The sequence below is a fragment of the Python bivittatus genome, unplaced genomic scaffold, assembly GCF_059951505.1.
Source record: "Python bivittatus isolate LINGU-HERP-01145 unplaced genomic scaffold, Pbiv_v1 ctg000340_np1212, whole genome shotgun sequence".
Taxonomy (NCBI): domain Eukaryota; kingdom Metazoa; phylum Chordata; class Lepidosauria; order Squamata; family Pythonidae; genus Python; species Python bivittatus.
Window position 1 is genome coordinate 10,343,335 of NW_028277056.1, and position 22,147 is coordinate 10,365,481.

Consider the following 22,147-nt stretch of genomic DNA (forward strand, 5'->3'; position numbering starts at 1 on the left):
ACAGGCAGATTCAACTTGGAATAGGTGGCCTCCAAGCCCTGAGCCATGTAGGGTTTTAAAGGTGATACTCAGCACCTTGAATTGTCCCTGGAAGTACCTGCAACCACTTGCAGCTCCTGCAGTAGTGGTATTACATGGATGAACCTAGGCCACAGCATGCTGGACCAGGTGAAGTTTCCAAGTGGTCTTCAAGGACAGCCCTGTGTAGAACAAGTTTCAACAGTCCAGGTGACAAGGTCATGAGCGACCTGTTCTAAGTATGGATGCAACTGACTCACAAGATGTAACTACACAATCCAGGACACTAAAAGATGGACTAAAATCTTGGCTATCAAATTCACAGCCACCCCATCTTGCTAGGATTCAGTTTCACCTGTTTCTCACTACTACTGCTACTACTACTACTAATTTATTATACTTGTATGTTACTCAACTCTCAATGACTCTGGGGGGCTCACAACAATAAATTCCAATAAAACTAACAGACGGTAACAGTTGGCAAGAATGGCAAACCAGGTGGAATAAGGCAAGTGGTGTCAATCTCCCTCACCAGAGGCCTGGGTGAAGGACCAGGTCTTCATGGCTTTTCTAAGCAACAGCCAAGTGGGGGCCATCCAGATCTTGGGGGGGGGAGCCTTGTTCCAGATGTGCCAAATAGATAAATAAATAAATGTGCCAAATAAATAAAGTTGAAAAGTAGGGAGGAGAGGATTGAATTGTGGAGTGAATCCCCTCTGGGCTGCCCGCTCTTCCTCTACCACTTGCCCAGGCTTGACTGGAGACCAAAAAGCATCCAGATAATATGCTTCCTTTACGGCACTCTATAGTTGACCACCACATTCTCAACAATCTTCCCCAAAAAAGAATGGTTGGAGATCAGGCAATAATTGTCTAAAGCAACAGTGCTCAGGGAAAACTTCTTGAGGTGGTTTATTCTTCCCTCCTTAAAAGCAGAGAATTACACCCCTCCCTCAGAGACGCGTTGACCACTTCCCAGATCTAGCCTGTCAAACACTGTTGGTCACCTGAGGAGCCAGGAAGGGCATAGATAAAGCTTACCGATGGCACAGGTCACGCTAAAGATCACCCCAATAACTTCATCAGAGTCCACAGGCTGAAATGAGTCCCAGATAATACTACAAGATGTTGCCTTGGGTATTGCATCAGACTCCACTCATAAGAGTTTCGAATTCATAAATGTAAGCACCTGTGTCACTAGTGCTTACAGTCACTATGGCCATTTAGCAGCTCTTCCTGTCTGTTTCCCCTAACAAGGAATGGGCACCTTAAACAAGGCCTCTGTTTGGTAACCCACTGATCCAATTAGAGGAGAGGAGAGGAGAGGAGAAACACTCTGCTCTAACCACCACAGAATAGTCTCCAACATGAGCTCATACCCTTGTTTGATCTGATTCACTTTTCATCTTCCTCCACTGGTGCTCCAGGCCTTGCTTCTGTTGTTTTAGCTCCCAGAGATCCTCAGTAAATCAAGGAGATCCCCAAGGGTGCTGTATTTTAGACTGCTGAAGTAATCCACCTTCACCAGAACACTATGGGGTAAATTCACTTTCACTGTACCTCTTGCATTTCTAAGTTCTCTACTCTGCTCTAAGGGCAGGCAAGTACTTTTATTGAAATTGGATATAATAACAGAATCTTGCACATCTGATTGTGCTGTACCTCCTCCTCCTCCTTTTAGTTCAGTGAATTAGGGAAGCATCTTTCTGACCTACTTCTAAATGTTCTCTCACTGTTCTGGACTTAAAAAATACTTCAGCCCCTTTTGCCTAGGCAATAGTTCCTGCATATTTCCATCAAGGTCATCTTCCTTACTCTCTACACTGCATTTAGTGGTGTGCAAGAACTGGCTCATACTGGCTTGTGAGAGCCAATTGCTAAATTTTCAGAGATTTTGCAAGCTGGTTGAGAACAACTAGATGCCAATCAGCTGTTTGGTGGCTCATGGTGTGGTGCAACAATGGAGCTGGCAGAGTCTACTGTTATACATTTATTAACACACCACTGACTGCACTGGTGTGTGTGTGTTCTTGAAGTCCTCTCATGTTGTTTGTATGCATGAGTATGCATGCACTGAAATGCATAGATTGGGTGGCATATGCTCAATCTGGGTCACATGACTGGAGGGAGGAGAGGAGAGGACTTATGTGGAACAACTCAGCTACTAACTAATTAACTAACTAACTTTCCAAGCCACTGCCCACTGCCTCTCTCACTGGGAGAAATTGGGGGGAACTTTTTTTCTCTGTAGCCCTTGGGCAGTGTAATCGTATATGGGAATGACCTTGGGAGACAGGAGGAAGAGCCACAGACTAGACAATGGTCAGATAAGAGGCAGCTTAGCCAACAGAAGGAATGGGTGGGTGACAAATACCTCACAAGGGACCCTCCCTAGTTTCTTGGACTGTAAAGATGAGAGGGGAGAGATGTCCTTTCAAACTTGCACGATTCTGTTCATGTAACCTTACAATAAAGTTAGAGCTAGTACTTCTGGGGTGTGCTCCTTGTCTGGACTACCTCGCAAGGCTAGAGAGAAAGTGGACCCTAAATATTTGGTTTACTTTTGAGCTTGATCTTTCTTTTACTGACTTTTTCCCTCACACCAAACTTGGCTCCATTCTGTTCAATTTTCAGACAATTAACCTGCTGATAGACAGATGGACAGACATCCCCTTTTCCATAATTTCTTTCCAACATTCCCTTGGGTTGGAAGGAATAAAAATGCTGATCGGATTAGACATATGGTGGTACACTTAGATCATGTCATGGGGCATACAGAACATAGACACATAGACACATATTTGAGTCTAGCTGGTGTATCAAATTGTGATACCACTAACAAAAGAGCAGCATAAAGCAGCCTCTGGTTCAAAACTAAATTGGCTCCTCCCGCCCAGACTTCTGAATGTTAGCATTTGACAACTTGATAAATGAACATCTCCATCCCTTTTTCAGGATGAAACTTTTGTGGCTGATGTCAACACTTTCAGATCAGTGGCAGGATATTTAAAGCTCTCAGTTGTTGGGTTTTTGCTTGGAAGGCTGCTATCTCCTAAATGAGAATGGATATGGAGTCATGTCAGATCTCATCCTCAATCTGTATTCTTTGTGCATCGTGAAAATAAGAAAAGAAAGGAAGGAGGAAAAAAGGTCTAGGTCTAAAGATTAATGGAACTTCTTAGGTGTGGTGACAATGATTTGAAAGAGCCAGACCCAAACAGCCTTTGGAATTTCCCCGCCCAATTTGTGGGTAGCAAAACTGGGTGGGTGCCTCTCTGAAATTCTTCAAATGAATTGCCAAAGGCAGAATTCCAATTTAGCAGGGATTAAAGAATGAGAGATTAGACATTCACAGAACCTCTTAACCACTTTATCCCTAGATGAGTGTAAGAACTCTGTGCCCCACCCTCCTTTGAAATAATGCCTAATGCAAATTCTCTCATATCAAACTGAATGGGAACTGGTAAGGAAAAAATTAGAATTTCTCTGTCCAGATTACCTTAAGCAATACACTGATTGTCCTAGATGTTTCCAGGACAACAAACTTTGGTTAATAGAAGGAGTGCATCTAAATTAGGCAATAACCAGTCACTGATAATTCACAACTTTTGGGGTGGGAGGCAGGGCAGAGTTGGCCCAACAGGTCATCTTCACCTCTTGAACTTCTAGCAGAAGAAGCAGTGCCAGGCTGGCTTTTTGTACCCCTAGCAGTGATGCAGAACCACTCTAAGCACTAGGGCTGCTTCTGGCTGCTACTGTTTTTGACTGCAGTTGGTGCAAGCCTATCTCCAGTTGAGCCTCAGCCCAAGCTATTCTTCCTGATGGCCCTGGAGCCATACACGGCTACTGCTGCTAGGGGTAAACTGGCACTAGGGTTCAGCCTATGCACCTCCTTGGGGAAGTCAGACAGGGGCACCATTCTCTGGAAGGGATGTCTAGCCATCCTTCAGGTTGCCCACTGGCTCCTACAAACCAGTTTCACTGCAGTTTTAAAAAAGCTGTATCCAAGGCAGCCGGGCATCAAAAAAGTCAAGATGGTGGCTGCACCCATGTGATCAAAACTCCACCACTTTCTTTAACAAGTGTTATGCATGTGGCACGTGTTAAAAAGGAGTAGGGCTTTGATCGTGCAGCCATCATGTTGACTTTTCAGCAGACATCCCTGGCTGCATCACCCGATACATGTTGGGCTGGGTTGACACACCCAATTCTGCCAAGCGATACCCAAAGAATATTGGGAATAGGGGGAGAAGAAACATTCAGGTTTATATTTTAAATAGTGGGGGCTGAAATAATTAGCCCAAATGAGCCTTAGAGATTTGGGCAAATGGAGTGGTACGGGAAAGCCAAGACAGAGATGTTAGCTGCAGCTAAAAAGGAGAACCATGCTAAGGAGTAAACACTTAGTTGACTAGTTTGGATCCTAAATAGTTCTCTGGAGAAGATTCAGAGGAGCTCTCATTTTTAATCCACAGTTCCTGTTTTATAAGAGTCTCAGTATGTGCACTGTATGCTCGCTTGAATTTCTGAAGAAGAATCCATATATATTCTATCAATAGTCTTCAGCTCATTTGTTAATGAGCTGGGATGCCAATGACTCATTTCCTGTAATGAGCAAATTTCTTCTCTCTCTCTCTCTTTTAAATTAATGGCATTATAAACAGCAGTCAATGGCTCAGAACAACATAGGTAAAGATTTCTCTTTTAATTAGCTGCTGAAGTAGGGCTAGAAACATGCACGAACATACAAACACACCCACACACTCAAACCATCAGCCTTGTTACAGAAAAGGAGATTTCAGCCAGTTCTGTTCCTGTGCTGTAATGAGAGACTGTTATCCTTTCAAAGAGTGCACAGCCTGGTAATCTAAAGCAGCATGAGATTACGGTTCAAAGAATATGGGTTTTCAGAGAAGGCCCACTGCCCACTGATTTGATGGAACTGAATAAGGAGCTAAAATTTCAGCCAATTTGGCTACTACTTCCAGGAAACATCAAGAGCAGTAACAGTGGGAAACTGTTCTTTGCATGTAAATTACACAGTCAAACATCCTGTTTGTTTTTTTGTAAGCATCCTACACCCACACCTACACACCTACACACACAGAGCTACTATGACAATACCTGAAGCCTGCCAATCATTTCAATGCACCAGGAAAGGAAGGAAGGAAGGAAGGAAGGAAGGAAGGAAGGAAGGAAGGAAGGAAGGAAGGAAGGAAGGAAGGAAGGAAGGAAGGAAGACAAAAGAAAGAAGAAAGAAGAAGAAGGATGGAAGGAAGGAAGACAAAAGAAAGAAGAAAGAGGAAGGATGGAAAGAAAGAAGAAAGGAAAGAAGAAAGGAAAAAGGATAAAGGCAGGCAGGCAGGAAGGAGAGTATATGTTGCTTTTCATCACAGTAAGCATTTCACCAAGGAGGCAAAGGAATAGCTATGCATGTGGAAGAGAAAGGTTTATTCCCATTCATTTTGATTTTTGTTCAAAAGAGAATAATTTTTTTGTATATTTCTCAAGGATAGGATGTCACACCCTTCCAGACATTCTTCCAGTTACAAGATGGTCAAGGGTTGAGTGTGAACACCCTGTCTTTGTATGGGTCAGTCCTTTGAGGTAGACCAGACAAGGAAACTGACTTCACAGGAATGCCAGAACTCTATTTTATTGAGAGAGGCTAGAATAACAGAACCTTGCAACTCTGCATGTGCTTCTTCTCCCCATCCTGTTATACTCTAGGAAGAGTCATCATGAATCTCTTCTTAATACTACCTTCCTTCCTAGGACTTAAGGAAGGCTTCTGTCCTCTCAATTTACATGCTGTAAGTTTCTTCAAAGCCATATCACTGGCTTTCTATGCCATGATTCTTTGTTCAGCAGTCTGCAACCTCTTTGACTCCCCATGTTTCCATTTAATCCCAAGGAAAGTCCTCATAATGGCATCATGGTGGTGTTAATTGTTGTTGGTTGGGTTTCTTAAAAAACCTTGCCTGATATAAATGTTATTTAGTACTTTGTTATAATTGTTTTTATCTTCTTTTTAATCATTTTAAGCCTTCCAGAGCTATGTATTTGAGATGGGCGGCTGTATAAATTGAATGAATGAATGAACTGCTCCCTTTGGGACTGTTCAGTTGGAAAGCATGAGCACCCAGGGAGGAAACAGAGGTGAGCAAAAGAGTTTTAAAAGAAAGCAGTGATTGTATCTTTCACTCTCCTGCAACATTCAAGTTGTGTCAAATAATTTATAAGGCCACCCAAATCAAACATTGCAACTCCAGGCAGTCTACAACAGATCCAAAGAGTCAGAACAAGATACAGGATTTCAGTTTAAATCCAAAATGTAAATAGGCAACCAGGAACTCACATTCATACCCCTCTCAGATAGGGGCTCCAGTCATCCTGGCCTCAAAGCCCAAGCAATCTTAGCTCAAAATGACACCAAATGGACCTTTATAGGGCCTCTAAAGCACTGTGAGCTGAAGGTCAAAAAACCAAAATGCTATTTTGCAGGGGAAGAAAAATTTCAGAAAATTGGAAGACAGATTTCAGCACAAGATTAATTAGGCTGCTAGGCACATGTATATTGTTCCCTGCCCAGAGTTGTTTTGGTGAGATGGGTAGCTATAAAAATTTGCTTAATAATAATAAATATTAAATAATAGCTTACACACCAAGGAAAAGTACTTAGTTTCAATTTATATCTTTCAACCATTTTATAATAAAAGCTATGCTGTAATTTAGATTGCAGTCCTACACTCCACGAAGTAAATGCAATAGGGTTTATTTTCATGCAGACAGACACTGCACTGGGGTGTTAATGTTGCACCCTCTTTAATTTTTTAAAGGTTATTTCCTGTTAAATTTTGTTGAAACCAGAAGCTGACTTCAACCACCTGACAATAACAGCAACAATAGTAATTCTCCATTTTCATCTTCATTGCTGCTTTCCAATTTGTAAGGACCTTTTCCCTGTTCTCAAAACATTCATAATGAGGATTCAGGATGCTTTAATAGAATTCAATTTAATAGCATCAGGTGCTTTAATGTTATCTTCTGGTTAGTGTTATTGCAGCTGGCTAGTGTTACAGATCAAGATCCTCACTCAGATTTTCATTAGTTGCAAGTGGGCATGTGACTTTGTTTATTTAAAAATGAACTCAAATTGAGTACTTTTCCATGGTCTGTAAGCTACCAAGTAACAGAGTGAGCCTAGGAGACTAATTAATATTGTGCTGAAATTGGTCTTCTGATTTTCTGAAAATGTTCTCCTGTAAAAGAGGCTTTTGTTTCAAACAAATTCAGTTTTAAAAAATAAGTTTCTTTTTCAGAGCCGAGAGCCCTATTTTTATTTCCAATTCTAGACCTGATCTCTATTGATTTTTGAAACTTCAGTCAGCAGACAGGCAGTTTTTAAATCAAGTAATCATTGCACCCCACCTCACCTCAGCATTTCCACTCGACATCTCTTCATCTCCAACCCTGATCCTCTCCAAAAACTGATCCAGTTCATTATCACAGAAGCCCTTCCCCCTTTAGCCTCTGTGATCTGAAACCTTCTTACATCTTTCCACTTCGGTGAAAATGCTTTACTACTTTCCCATGCAACTATATTCTTTTTTACAAAATCTCTATTTCAGCTTCAAATTAAGTAGTAAACCTACAGCCATATCCTTCAAGCATTCTTGAATCCAATGAATCTTTCTTTGGAGAAGACTCATCTGGACTGCTAATGAAGTCTGAGATGTTTTTTTAAAAAGGGGGAAAAACAGTAAAAAGGAATTAAAAAGGCCAACTACTCTTAACCCAATGCTATGGATGGATGAATGGAAGGACTGAAGGATAACAACAGCAACTACAGCAATAATAACATCAGAAGTAGAAACATTTGTGTGCGTTTAGTCAAAACTGATTTCTAGCATCTATTTGAAGACATAATGATTCTAGCAAACCTATTTCATATGTAGGTTTGTATATATTTCTTCAAAATGTATGAATTTGTAAACCAAAATTATCCAGAATCTATTTCAGGAGAAGCTGAACTCTCTCATATGTATAAATCATACCAAGAAGCACGTGTTTGTTCTTTAAACACGCAGGGTCAAGCAAAATAATGTGCATCTCACCAATGTAGGTGCCCACGAGATGCTGATCCATCCATCAATTATCTTCCAGAAGAAATCCCCTCTTCACTTTGTACCATGGATCATAACAAAAGCTCCCTATTTTAAAAGTGAATTCTTTCTGGGGCAAACAGCATTTACTCACTTAGGATAACATCTTTGCTGGAAAACTGGCAGAATCTCGGCATCCCAGCTTGAATGTAGCAGCAGCTGATCTCGAAATCTCTCTGTCAAATGATGACAATAATCATAAACAAACAAAGGCATACATTTTGATGCAGAAATGGGCTGTGTCAACACAAATAGTCACTGAATTTAGATCATGACTGTGTTCATAGCATATAAAGCCACAACAGCTGTCATGGTCAGGTAGTTGCAGCAGGGGATGAGAAGTTTGTAACTCTCCTGTTGCTGATAGCTATATGTCCCAGCATCCCTTCCCAGCACTGAAAATGTTACCTAGTTGGGTAATGAAATGTCTGCAAGAAAACAACCAAGCTCAGAGAACCCCAAGGACTCTACAATCCCTCACCATTGCCAAAGTTGGCCAGTTCTGCTGGAAGATCAAGAAACCCTGGATGGTGAGTTCTTCTCCCTTTATATACAGGCACTAGGACTTGAGAGAACTGAATTCAAATTTCTACTCTTATATGTATCTCCTTGGGCCAATGACTGTCAATGTTCAGACATCAAGCTAAGCCAGAAGGCAGATTCAGCACATTGAGCAGTATGCTAAGGCACTATGATTTAATTGCTCCTGTTTGGTTCCTCTTCCCAAGGAACTGATGAAACAAACAAAAGGAGGTCTTCCATGATTTGATTGGCATAGAATCTCAGCTGGATTTCTGGCTTGTTCCTGTTCGAAAAAGCCAAACTTTGAGGCCAGAGCAGCTGTCAATTTTTAAGGTTTTCATGCAGAGATACCTGGAAAGCATTACATCAGGAAAGTACCTTGAACAGTGTTTCTCAATCTTGGCAACTTTAAGATGTGTGGACTTCAACTCCCAGAATTCTCTAGCCTGGGGAATTCTGGGAGTTGAAGTCCACACATCTTAAAGTTGCCAAGATTGAGAAACATTGCCTTAGAACATCTTGGGACCATATCAGAAAAAATAGTTATTTTCTATCTGCAGTTGCATTTGCGATACAGTGATGGTGTATAACTGAACTGAACTGTTTTCTCTGGGAGAGTTACGGAGAATTACAGAGTTATGTTTATGAAATAATCAAAGTTCATTTTATAAAAAGAAAACTAGATCGGTAGAAGCAGCAGCATTATCATCAGTCAGCAGAATACATCAACTGTTAGAACTTCAGTAAATAAATAAAAGATTTCCCATCACTAGTTAGTCAAAAGAAAATACTTTGGTCTAAAATCTATTGAAGGGAAAAGAGAAGGAAGGAAGAAGGCAGCAGCTCTTCTAAAAATATAAACAAGCAGGTTAGGCTTAACAGGCTCTGAAGAAAAAGGCATTATTTTAAAACATGCTTTCAAAGGGGAAAAAAAATCTTGAAGAATCAGATGGAAATCTGTTAAATAAATCAATTCCTTTCCATTTTACTGTAAACTGCTTTTAAGTGGAAACACAATAAAAGCATAATAAATAAATATTTCCAGCCTCTAAAATGGAAGTGATTCTCCCCTTCTGTAGTGATCCTTCCACTGCCCCTAACTTCTTCCTGACTGACCCCTAGGAACACAGACTCCATGGTGTCCCCATTAGTATTTCAGATACAGGAAGAATACGCTTAATAATATTTTCCATAGACATGACATTTGTACTTTATTTATTTCATTTAGAGCTCTTCCTCCGGCACACTGTTTCTCAACCTTGGCATCTTTAAGATGTGTGGACTTCAACTCCCAGAATTCCCCAGCTGGCTGGGGAATTCTGGGAGTTGAAGTCCACACATCTTAAAGTTGTCAAGGTGGAGAGACACTGTTCTAGCATCTCAAGGGAGTGTACAGAGTGATCCTTCCTTCAACTTTTTACCCAGAACAAGAAGTGAAAGAAAATGGCTGGTCCTCCAACACACAGTGAGGTAGACTGTGTGGTAGGAGTTTTGTCCTCCCTGCTCCTAATTCAACCCCTTAATCCCTGTTCCACACTGGCTCTTAATACAAGCAGGCAGAATATCCTAGCATCAAATAAAAATCTCCTTTCCCTGGTATGGCAGAAGGAGGTCCTTTCAATGGTGCCTCCTCAGCAAACATTTCAAGGAAATGTTTTTCAGAATGGAAAGATTATGAAATAACACTTGAAGACTGTCCCTTCTCCCTTGAAGTGTAGTCATCTCACATTTCTTCACAGGCTTAAAACGGAAAGGTGAATAGAATAAAAGCTCCTTTGAAAAGTTGGTTAAATGCTAGAGAGTGATCAGGTTCTTCTTCAGCTTTGCTCTATTCCCACACAAAAGTTACAACTCATCAATGTTCCTTTTCAATGCCTGTGTGCAAGGGCAAAAACATATGTGTTTGTGTGTGTGTGAGAGAGAGAGAGAGAGAGAGAGAGAAAGAAAGCATTCCTAGAAAGTTAGAACATAAACCACAAATCCTCTGGGAAAAACAAATGTTTTTTGTTGTTTCCAACTAATGGGAAGCTTACAGCTGTAGCAACATGCCCTAAATTGCTATACTACATACACAATTAATTCCCTGCTTTTCATTACCGGGGAAGAGATGCCCAAAAGGGTTCCAAACAGTGCACTGCCATGGAAAGTTAGAGGAGACAAAGCAATTTAAAAAATGTGAAGAATGGGAATATTATTTACATCACCCAGAAGAGGTTTGTGTCCTTGCAAACATTCAGAACTGTATATATTATTCTGAAGTTTCTGCTAAAAGGGCATCAAACTCATAATTGTGGCCTTGTGACAGTTTAGAGCAGTGTTTTTCAATCTTGGCAACTTTAAGATGGGTGGACTTCAACTCCACATGCTGGCTGGGGAATTCTGGGAGTTGACGTCCCCCCACCTTAAAGTTGCCAAGTTTGAAAAACACTGGTTTAGAGCATCAGCTGTGAGAAAATAATAGTATTTTATCCTGCTTTTTCTTTTCATCTTGATGAACCTGCTTTGAAATCAATACCAATTATACCACTGAGCTAACTTTGCTCATGGTGACTCATGCCTTAGTCACCCCCCACTAATTTTACCATAACGTGCTCAACATGGGGATGCCCTTGAAGAGTATTTGGAAGTTGCAGTTGGTCCAGAACACAGCAGTGTGGGCAGTTTTTGGAGTCTTTCAATACGCTCATATAACTCCTCCATTCTGCAAGCTGCATTGGCTCCCAGTCTACTTCCAAATCCGATTCAAGGTGCTGGTTACTATTTATAAAGCCCTACATGGCATAGGACCAGGCTATTTGCGGGACCACCTATTCCCCATTGTTTCTGCCTGTCCTACCAGATCTAGCAGGGAGGGCATGCTCCAAGTCTATTTCATTAAACAAGGGCATCTTGCTGGACCCCAAAGCATCCCCCCAGAGATCCAACCCTGTTAGTCTTTTGTAAGGCTCTGAAGACCCGGCTCCTCCTCTAGGCTTCTGGGCCAGGCAATTTGGTGAGTTCTGTTGGTGATGTGGTTTGGTTTTAGGGGTTACTGTTTAACCAGGGCATCATGAGTTCATACTGTTATGATGGTCGGAGTCTTTCTACGCTGGCCAGAGTCACTGCTGTGAGATGGACAGCTCTATAAATCATTAAAATAAAATAAAATAACTTATTACTCTGAAGAGTAATAGAATCAAAATTGGGAAAGGAGGGATCTGTTTGGCACAAATTCTTTTCACTTTCCTTGTTTTGGATTTTTTCAATGAGAGAATGATGGAAACGATGCAACGCATAAGAGCTGGATAACTCACAGAGAAAGTTGAAACAAGGGAAGCAGGAAATACTCTTTCATTAGCTGTTCTGAAATGAACAACTGTAGTGAGTCAGTTATTCTGCAGCTGGATTCCCAGTAAACTTCCTGTTAACTTAAACTCAGGAGAGTTTGCCAGAGAAGGCCATGGAAAATGTCCATCCATTTCCCAGGATCTAGTCTCTTTAAAGCTTACATTTCCTATTGCCATGCAGTTCTGACTGACAGAAATAATTGGAGAAAGGCAGCAGGAATATGTGCCCTGGGAGTTAAGCTTAAAGAGGTCCTTAAACTGAGAACCTTGCTATTTTTTTTTCAATTAAAGATATTCAAATGAGGTCTCTTTCTTTGTGTGCATGTCTTGATTTGCTTTTATATGCATTTTTAATTGTTTATTATGACTCAAGGTCATAAAAGCCAGAAACAATCTGGATTTCTCTGGATTTCAGTGATGGCCAGGTCATTAGGAGCATATCTAAAACAGGAAAATGTTTTATCCAAGCAAGTACAAAAGAAAAAGAAAATAGAAGTTTACAAGCTGATGGAGTGAAGAACAGGAAAATGAAGGGTAACCTAGACAGAACTATCACTCATTCGGGAGAAACTAGAATGAATGAATGAATGAATGAATGAATGAATGAATGAATGAATGAATGAATGAATGAATGAATGAGTCTCTTTATTGCTTCTCTAAAAGCTGGCAGTGATGGTACGTGGAAATCCCAAATAGCAAGATATTGTTTTAACTTTGAAGCCACCACAGAAAAGGCTCGGTCCTTGATCTAACTGTATGGGATAAAGAAGATCCTTTAAGTTAACTTGGTTCCAAGCCATTTAATGATTTAAAGATAAGAAGTAGCATCTTGAATTAAGCTTCAAAGTCAACTGATACCTGAAAGGAAACCACATAAGGAGGTCAAGATCTGTTCCCCATCATTCCACAGTGCAAGACATGAAAGAATGGAGTCAAGAGGCAGATTCTGATTAAATAATAGGAAGAAGTGTCTGAGAAGCAAGAACAGTTCAGTCAACAGGAGACGTAATTACTAAGAGAGAGGATGGGTTCTCATTCATTGGTTATGTTCAAGCAGAGAGAAAACAGCCATCTGTCAGGTCTGCTTTAATCTGTATTCTTGCGCCAAATGGGGATTGGGATAAGATGGTCTAAATGGCCCCTTTCAGCTCTCAGATGCTACACAGCCATCTGTCAGGGATGCTCTAATTTTTATTCCAGCACTGAACAGGAAGTTGAACTCTATGTCTATGATCTGACTGCAATTCCCCTTTTTAACTGTCAGCCAATGATGGCAGTTTTTTAAGTGATTCCCGCTTCACCTCCCTCTGAACAACTATTTTATTTCCCTCCCTACAACTATGCAATCTAGAATTGTGGGAGGCTTTTCTGGTCATTCTTAAGGTATTTTCATACTAAATTAGGTCTGCTGTTTAGCTAATAATTTGGCTGCTGAATTCTGATTCGGCTATAATTACCAAACAGTCTTCAAAGACAGCCCCACAAATGATACCTTGCAGTAATCTAGACTGAATCTTACCAGGACATGGATAAAGGTGGCAAGATCAGTGTTTCCTAGGATGGTTTGCAACTGGGGTACCAACTGCTTTGAGTTGTACAAAATAAAGGTAGGGTATATGGTAGTGCTTAAAAGTTTGTGAGCTCTTTTGAATGTTCAATATTTCTGCATAAAAATGACCTCAAATGTGATGTGTTCTTCACACAAGTCCTAAAACTAGATAAAGAGAACCCAATTAAACAAATGAGTCAAAAACAGTATACTTGTTCATTGATGTATTGAGGAAAATGATCCAAAGCTACGTATTTGCATGCGGCAAGAGTATGTGAACCTTTGCTTTCAGTAACTGGTGTGAAATAACTGCAACTAAAGATTTCTGATAACTGTTGATCAGTCCTGCCCATCAGTTTGGAGGAACTTTAGCCCATTTCTCCTTACAGGACAGCTTCAACTCAGGGATGTTGGTGGGCTTCCTTGCATGAACTGCCCATTTCAGGTCCTTCCACAACATTTCTACAGGATTAAGGTCAGGACTTTGACTTGGCCATTCCAAAACATTAACTTTCTTCTGCTTTAACCATTCTTTGGATCTACAACTTGTGGTTTGGGGTCATTGTCAAATAAAGAAACAAACAAATCAGGATTCAGAAATATGAAGAATATGAGAAGTGAATATTGTATCACATTGTTTGATACTTCTGATTCTCTGGGACTAACTCTATCAGGTTTTATCTGATCATGACATTCTAACAGAATGGAATAGGAAAGAGTTTGAGGGAGAAAATGGCTTGTTCTTGGTTTACCCACATTCATTAGATTAATCTAACAAATAATTTAATGCTTGCTAATGAGCAAGCATTGTCATTGTCTCGGCTCAGAAGTCACAAGTTTGTTCTTTCCCTCCATCTGCTTCCACAGAAATCTGAACCAAAAGCTGTCAAATGGTGGTCACTATTGATTACAAGCTCCAGCACTTCAGCTACTTTAATCACATCCCTTGGGGTATTCAGGATGATATATTGCTCAACACAGAGCTCCTTCTTTTTATTGCTAAAATACTGCAGGCCACAAAGGACTGCAGAGTTTCCATGTGGCTTTAACAAATCAAAACAAACAAATAAATAAATAAATTTACCCAGTGGGCCAATCCCAGGTTGATGAGTCCCTTAACAATCATGGTAGCCATCATGATTTTAGCTAGTAGTAGATGTTTACCATAGTGTTTTTAGCTTTTTTTTTTAGCCCACAAGTCATCTATTACCTATTTTGACCTCACTTGTGGAAACTGGTATGTTCTGCACATGAACTAAACATCCATGGAATGATTCTTGACATACATCACACATCTTATTGTGTAAGCCTTGCCTTGCTTTGCTTTTTGGCAGTACTTTTCAAAGAAGGGCAGGGCACGCACCCCTCAGGAAGACGTCCCGTATATATTCTTATAGCTCCCCAACCACTTCAGCAGGTATTCTATATGTCCACCTAATTATTTGGTACAGTTTCAGGAATGGAAACTTTTTAGTAAGGCAAACTCTATCCTGCAAACCATGTCTTCCACAGAGAAAAACATTCTCATGAAAGTATAGAATATATTTAGAAGGGAAAGGAAGTTAAGGAGAATGGATTGCTGCTCTGATTTACCAGGATAATTTTGATGATGTGGGTCTGTTTTCCTTATTTCTGCATCAGAGAAAGTATCAACATGTTCTTGGGTCAGAGCTCTCTTCCAAAGTTTCTACCCAGAATTCAGGTTGGGGAACCAATATGGTATGAAGTTTATGTGTTGGTCCAAGACTGGGGAAAAGCAGGTTCAAGTCCACCCACAGCCATGGAAAATCATTAGGTCACTCAGAACCGGCCATAGTCTTGCAACCCAACGTACCTCACAGAGATGTTGTTCTGGGGTAAAATGGGAGGAGGGAGTTATATGTATGCCACTTTGAACTTCTAGAGGAAAGGCAGGGTATAAATCTACCCAACAAATTAACTAATTCAAACAAACAAAATACAGCAAAATAGAATCAAGGAAGAAGCAGAACCAGAATTCAAGAAAGTAACCATGCAAGTCTTTTAGGTTTGAAAAGAGTTGCATGACCCATTAAAAGAATGTTAAAAAAAAAAAAGCCTACTGGATCAGCCATATTAGAATCTACCTCTGTGTTCAGGTGGCCAACTGGGTGCACTAAGGAAATTCAAAAGGGTGGATGGGATCAGAGGCATCACCAAGCTCGATTGGGTGGTTGAAGCCCCGCCTCATTTTAATATGCATCACACACACAGGGCTTTTGACACCCAGCCATGCCTACTATTTTGATGAGTTGATCCCTGACATGGGAAGGTCCCTAACAGAATTTCTTTAATCTTGAAAAAATGTGATGCATTTAGAGAAGAATGGGCTCCTTCCTTTTCAGATGCTATTTGAAATCACGATGGAAGCGCAGCTTCTTGTGATTCCCAAGTTACTGTATAGCCACTGTGACCAGTAACCACTGATAACCTGCTCGTCCATGAATTTATACATTCTCATTTCAAAACCATCTAAATATGTGGTCATCACCATATCTGATGGCAGAGAAAGCTACAGTTTAACAAAAACAGCTAGCAAGCCTGAGGACATAAAAATAAGTCAATCAACAATAAATTGACATCTATTAACAGATTCCAGGGTGCTGTTACCCTTAAACAATTTATGGGCTTATTTCATAAATGCCAAATTGTTACTCAAGAAACTCAAGTTTAATAAAATCTAGGCTCAGGGGTAGCTCTTCAAAAGGCCAATTCTAGGGGTGCAAAACCATTTTAAACCCAAGGCTGTACTTAGGCTTGGAGAGACAGGGCCTGGCTCCAGAAGTGGTAGGGAATGTAGTTTCAGATCAAAACAAAATTTCATTGAAGATACATTTATAATTTATTAAAACAAGTGCTTTGGGAGCAACGGGCATTTGTAACTGAACAGTCCATAAAATAACACACCACACCATTGCATCCTAGTCTGGATGAAGCAATTAATTTTATGTTAAATGTTTTATATTTGTTAGAAATTGGGGAGAATTTCTGTGATAAAAATGTACATTTTTGCCTAGAATGATGGTTTTTGTTTCAGACAATACTTGTTTTGACAACTGATGAACCATTTGAGCAATGGCAAAAAGATATATCCAAATTGGTATGGCAAGTGAAAAAACCATGAGTTACATACAAAATGTTACAAGATGCAAAGGAAAGAGGAAGTTCAGGTTTACTGGATTTGAAACTGTATTTTGTAGCTTGTTGTTTGGTTTGGATGAAAAAAAAATGGGTGTTGCTGAGAAACAAAATGCTTTTACAGTTAGAAGAGCACAACCTGAGGTCTGGATGGCATGGATATTTATGGTACAATAAAGTTAATGTGGATTTTAAAAACCATTTTAAAAGCCATACTGAGAATGGAATAGATATAAACCCAGGCTGTGCCCAAAAACACCTTTATGGATCTCAGCACAAGAAGCACTTTATAGAAGAGAAACAACAGGCAACAACAAATGGTTAACATACCAGGAATTATTGGAGAATCACCAAGGGGAATATAAAATTATATCAAGAGAGCAACTAATGCCAGAATGATATAGTTGTCAGTGCTCTTCCCACTTACAGTTATCAGAAAGATTTAAAATGGATAAAAAGATTTATGGTACGGAGCAAAGAAAGACAGAATTTGAAGTGCAATTGTGTACCAATGATGAACATATAATTGCTAAAATAAATAAACTTTTGTTAAAATTTGAAATGGAAGAACAGAGTATAAAGTGAGCTAAGAATTTTGGTTATAATATACAGATGGATCAATGGGAAAATATATGGTCAAAAGGGTTGAAATTTACATTATGTTATGATTTTAAAGAGAATTTTTATAAAATGATGTATTGTTGGTACATGACACTAGAGAAACTATCTAGAATGTATAAAGGCATTCCAAATGTATGTTGGAAATGTGAACAACATGAAGAGACATTTTATCATGCTTGATGGGCATGTGAAAAAGCTAAAAAAAATTGGATTTAAATACACATATTGATACAGAGGATTTTAAAGATTAATATTCAGTTGAAGCAGGAACTTCTTTTAGGATTGATGGACACACAGTTATAAAAGTGTCATGAAAGTTTATTTCAATATATTTTACTGCGGCGAGATTGTTATATGCACAAAGATGGAAAGATTTGGCACTATCCACCATGAAGGAATGGTTGGTGAAATTGACCGAACTTGTTGAAATGGCCAAACTTACTTCTTTGATTAGAGAAAGGTCATTATTGACATTCATCAATGGCTGGAAACCCCTTATAGACTTTTTGCATAAAAAAGAAAATGATTTTGTGACCTGTGGTTTTGATGATTAGAAAGAATAGGATATAGAAAGAAGGGAATTATGATATAATCTTAGACAGAGGTTTGATTAGAATTGTATGCATAAGTGCTGAGAGAAAGATCGGAAACCACTTCTTTAATTTTTTTTTCATGTTTTCGGTTTTTTTCTTTTTTCTATCTCCTTTTTTCTTTGCCTCTTCTTTGTCTCTTCCTTTCTTTTCTCTTTTTCCTTTTCACATTTCCTTTAATATATTTTTCTTTGAATGCATTTCTTATTTGTGTGTGTGTGTGTATAAAACCTTTTAATAAAAACTATTTGAATTTTTTGTTACATCTGTATACACAAGTCATACAAATGTATGCAAATAGGGTAATTTTCATGATTTGCATAACAATGTCATGTACAAATGACATATATTGGTAAGGTGTAAACATTAAGCACTGTAAATAATTATAGCATTAAAAGGAGAGAAAAACACCCTCCATTAGCTGAACTCCCCCTTCTACAAATAAATTAGCTCTATCTACTCTACATTTGTATTACTCTTCGGTTTCCTTCCTTGCATTGTTTCACCTGAATGTTGAGCCATTTTCATTCATACCATTGCCTTTCTATCCAGCCTCCTTGATGCCAAAAATTAAAATAGAACCATGAAATTCCAGAGGACTGTGTGAGCTGAAAGGATGTTCCCACCACCCAAGAAGAGAAGCATACGGTGAAATGAAAGGTAACTTGGTAATCACAATGTGATATAGGTGTTAAGTAATTGGGAAGGCAATTAAACAGCTGGTATTAAACTCTCCTTATCTAGCAAGGGCACATTTTCTACAACAACTCCCAGATATGATCCAAAGGAAAGAAAGGGATTGCACAGAATCTCTCTCTCTCTCTTACACACACACACACCCCCAAACACACATAAATCAAGCCATATTACTTATGATTAACAAGACAATTTATCCAGTTTTAGAAGACTAGGGTGTCTAGGAGCAAACTCCAACCAATTAATCCATACCACGATAAAATTACTGGGAGGCCAGGTGGAAAACTGGGGTTACGCTCTGCAAATGCACACCGATGGCTGGGAGTTTGCATCAAGGTATACATTACAAGTGGAAGTGCACTGCTGGGCTATTCACATACCTGTCCAGTCTCCTACGACTTTAATGTGCACTCCAAATGTTGCCTTGGTAGCTGTTGGGCACTGGAAAATGAAGCAAGTTAAAATAGTTAATAATAAAACAATGCTAGGGTAACTCAGAAAGATGGAAATGGGGATACACATTGGGCTGGTTACTAGTAATTACTAGTCTTCATCTAAGTTGGTAATTCACTGTAATGCAATTATGAGGCATGGGGCACTTCTACCTGGCACTGGTTTCACTCTGTTTCCTTTCTCCACTATGGCTCACAAGCTAAGTGGAACCCAACTTTTTACCTGCTTTCCTTCTGCCAGTTAAGAACCAGCAGGGGACATCATGAACCAAAATCTTCTCCTTGGTTAACTACCATGAGGCTCAAAAAATAAGTCACTATCGTGTCTTGCTGCCTGAACTGCCACAGGTTCTGATGCAATAAAAATCCCTTCACCCCTCACACAGAAAACAAATTGCTAGCATTCCCCCACTAGCACACACATACATTTGGGTGCATTTGTCTGGCTGTTTCCAATTTAAAAAAAGATTGACTTTTGGGATGGGTCATCCTGCTGGGAAGATGCCATCCTTTCTATTTCTATATATAAAAAAACTTTCCTTGAAAAGTGTTTGCTAGAAAACCACTGTAATTTGGCCAACTTGATCCAAGAAAGGATCTGATGTTAGCAGGCTGATTTGTTTAGATTTATCCATTTAAAATATTTGGATCAATTAAAATGAAGTTCCCAATTAGTATCATGGAGTAGAAGGTCATCTGGATACAAGAAATCTGCTGTTACAGAACCCTTTGCTGATTAGCAGCTTTAACATCAGCGGTTAAAGCTTTTTAGAAAAGGAAGAGGAACTGATACAAAATATAGTTTTCTAATTCCCTCTTTGAAAAGGCATTGTCTCTAACAAGAAAGGAAGAAATGGGGAAAGCCACTTCTAAAACACCTCCAAGTGCTTCCTTTTCATTTGTTGTTTCCAGGAAACCAGATGTGTATATGAACACTAAAGCAATAGGATTGCATTTTCAAAAGAACATGGATTAATAGACCTTTCCCACACAGCACTTGGCCAGTCTTCAATGCTCTCTTCTGAATAGTGTTACAACACCCAACATTCTTCTGAAGTCAGAGGAAAATGTATGGCCTTGTAAAACCTCAGAGACATTCCAATGGTTTTTGTTTCATATTAGTGACAAAAATAACATCCCTCCCGCCTGCAAGCTTTGAATTTTAGGAAGCACATTTCAGTATCACCTACAATAGCCAAGTGTTCCTTTGAAGGTTCTTGAAAGCCTCAATCTATGGGGCTCCTTCTGTCCAGGCAGGTAAAGTGTTGGGAGATGGACAATAAATTGAAGTCTGTCAGAGGGCGGAGCTGGTGTCGCGGCGATACGGCGGGCGATCCTGGGCTCCCAGGATCGCAGCTGATATCTCCTCCCCTGGACGGTCCCGATGGACCTAAGCCGTCCCGAAGAGATGGCGATCGTAAAGGGCGCGTCCCGCGGATCTCAGGGACGCCGCAAGTCCCAGATTGATCCCGGGAGAAGCTCTTGAAGCCGGGGGAGGAGAGCCAGCCAAAAATGGCTGCGAAAGCCGGGACAGCTCCAAAGGAAGAAGGAAGAGAGGGGTGTCAACTGGGTGAGATGGACTTTTATTATTCAACTATTCTTGGAGAACACCTTAAGTAACTTAAAGAGATTTTTAAAAGTGAAGAAAAGTGGATTAAGCGGCGAGATTGAACCTTATAAAAAAAGAAGGGGGAAAAAAAAATTCTTTTCAACTTTCCCTTTTTAGTGGAATTGACAAGATGTTTTTCTTTTTAAAAAATATATTTTTAACTGGATTGGCTTTTTTTTTTTAATACTCAATAACTCCTTATTTTAAGCCTTTTTTTTGACTAAGATTTCTTTATTGTTATAAGAAATTTATACTTTTTGATTTTGAAATGGGGAAAGTGGAGTTAAGAGAAAGTAAATGAAAGAAAGTTGCACTGCCATCTAGAGGCGCGACTTAGTGCTTTTTTCCTTTCATTGTGACGCATGCTCAAGGACTCTGTGCTTTCTAAAAAGATAGTGGGATGTGCATGTTTATACAGGTGCCATCCGTAACTATAAATAAGAAAGTGGAGTTGAAAGCGACTTTGAAAATATCAAGATGGAAAGTTTGAGCTAGTCACAAGAGCCTTGATTAGTGGCAGTAGCTCTTCTTTCTGCTAGAAGCTCTGCTTTGCTCTCCATTCCCCCCTCCCAGTTGGATTTTTTTTAAAGAGACTTAGTCTTTCCCCTCCTCTCCTTTTTTTTTTCTTTTCTTTTTCTCCTTTTGCTTCTTTTTTTCTCTTATTTTTGGCAAGAACAAAGATAAAGAATCCTTTGACTCAATGAAGGTTTATCAAGATAATAGACTATACGAGAAACACACTGCAGAAAAAGATCTTTAAACTATCGAGGATGACTATAAAAAACTGGAAGAAGAGCTGCAGAAATTCCCGCAAAAAAAAAAGAAAAAAAGAAAAAAAGATATTAAAGCTAAAATGGACTTAATTAAACATAAAACGGGATTAATGGAAAAGGAAGAAATAGTACAAGAAATCAGAAGCATTAAACAGAATTATTGTGAGGCCTATAAACTGAGAATTAAAAGGGTTAATCAACTGATAAATGAAGAGGGACAGACTTGTTCTTGGCACTGAGGGTGAGAAAAAGATTATACAAGATTATAATGGAAAATCGTATTAAGAGAATGCACAAAAAGAAGAAGTAAAACAATATTGAAAGAAACTACTTCAGATGTTTAAAGAAAAACGAGGGGAATACAACAATGATGGAACTGACAGAAGCTTTAAAAAGCAGAATGTTTGAAAGGACATTTATTATTGCTTTCTCTTATCCAATAACATAGAAAAAGGAATAAACAGCTAGATATTTTGGGATATTGAATGAAAAGGGTGAACTCAAAATTATGCAAGCGCTGGAATAAAGTATAAATCTGAGATGTATAGTTAAAAATTGTATTTGATTGTAAATGTCTTAAGAGATTAGACTAAAATTTATACATGGTTGAATATAGTAACATATAGATTTTAAACTAGAGACATTTTTGTTGAAACATGTAGTGAAGAAT

The 22,147-nt window shown here is 39.3% G+C and overlaps 1 protein-coding gene across 1 annotated transcript in view; it reads right to left on the reverse strand.

The window, feature by feature from the left end:
* Positions 1 to 22,147, reverse strand: part of NOX4 (NADPH oxidase 4) — a 120,389-nt gene that overhangs the window by 34,679 nt on the left and 63,563 nt on the right. The window contains exons 12-13 of the mRNA XM_088140547.1: positions 19,024 to 19,084; positions 8,278 to 8,359 (exon numbers count right to left, since the gene is read on the reverse strand). Of these exons, the coding sequence (XP_087996673.1) occupies positions 8,278 to 8,359; positions 19,024 to 19,084 (143 nt within the window). The remainder of the gene's footprint in view (positions 1 to 8,277; positions 8,360 to 19,023; positions 19,085 to 22,147) is intronic.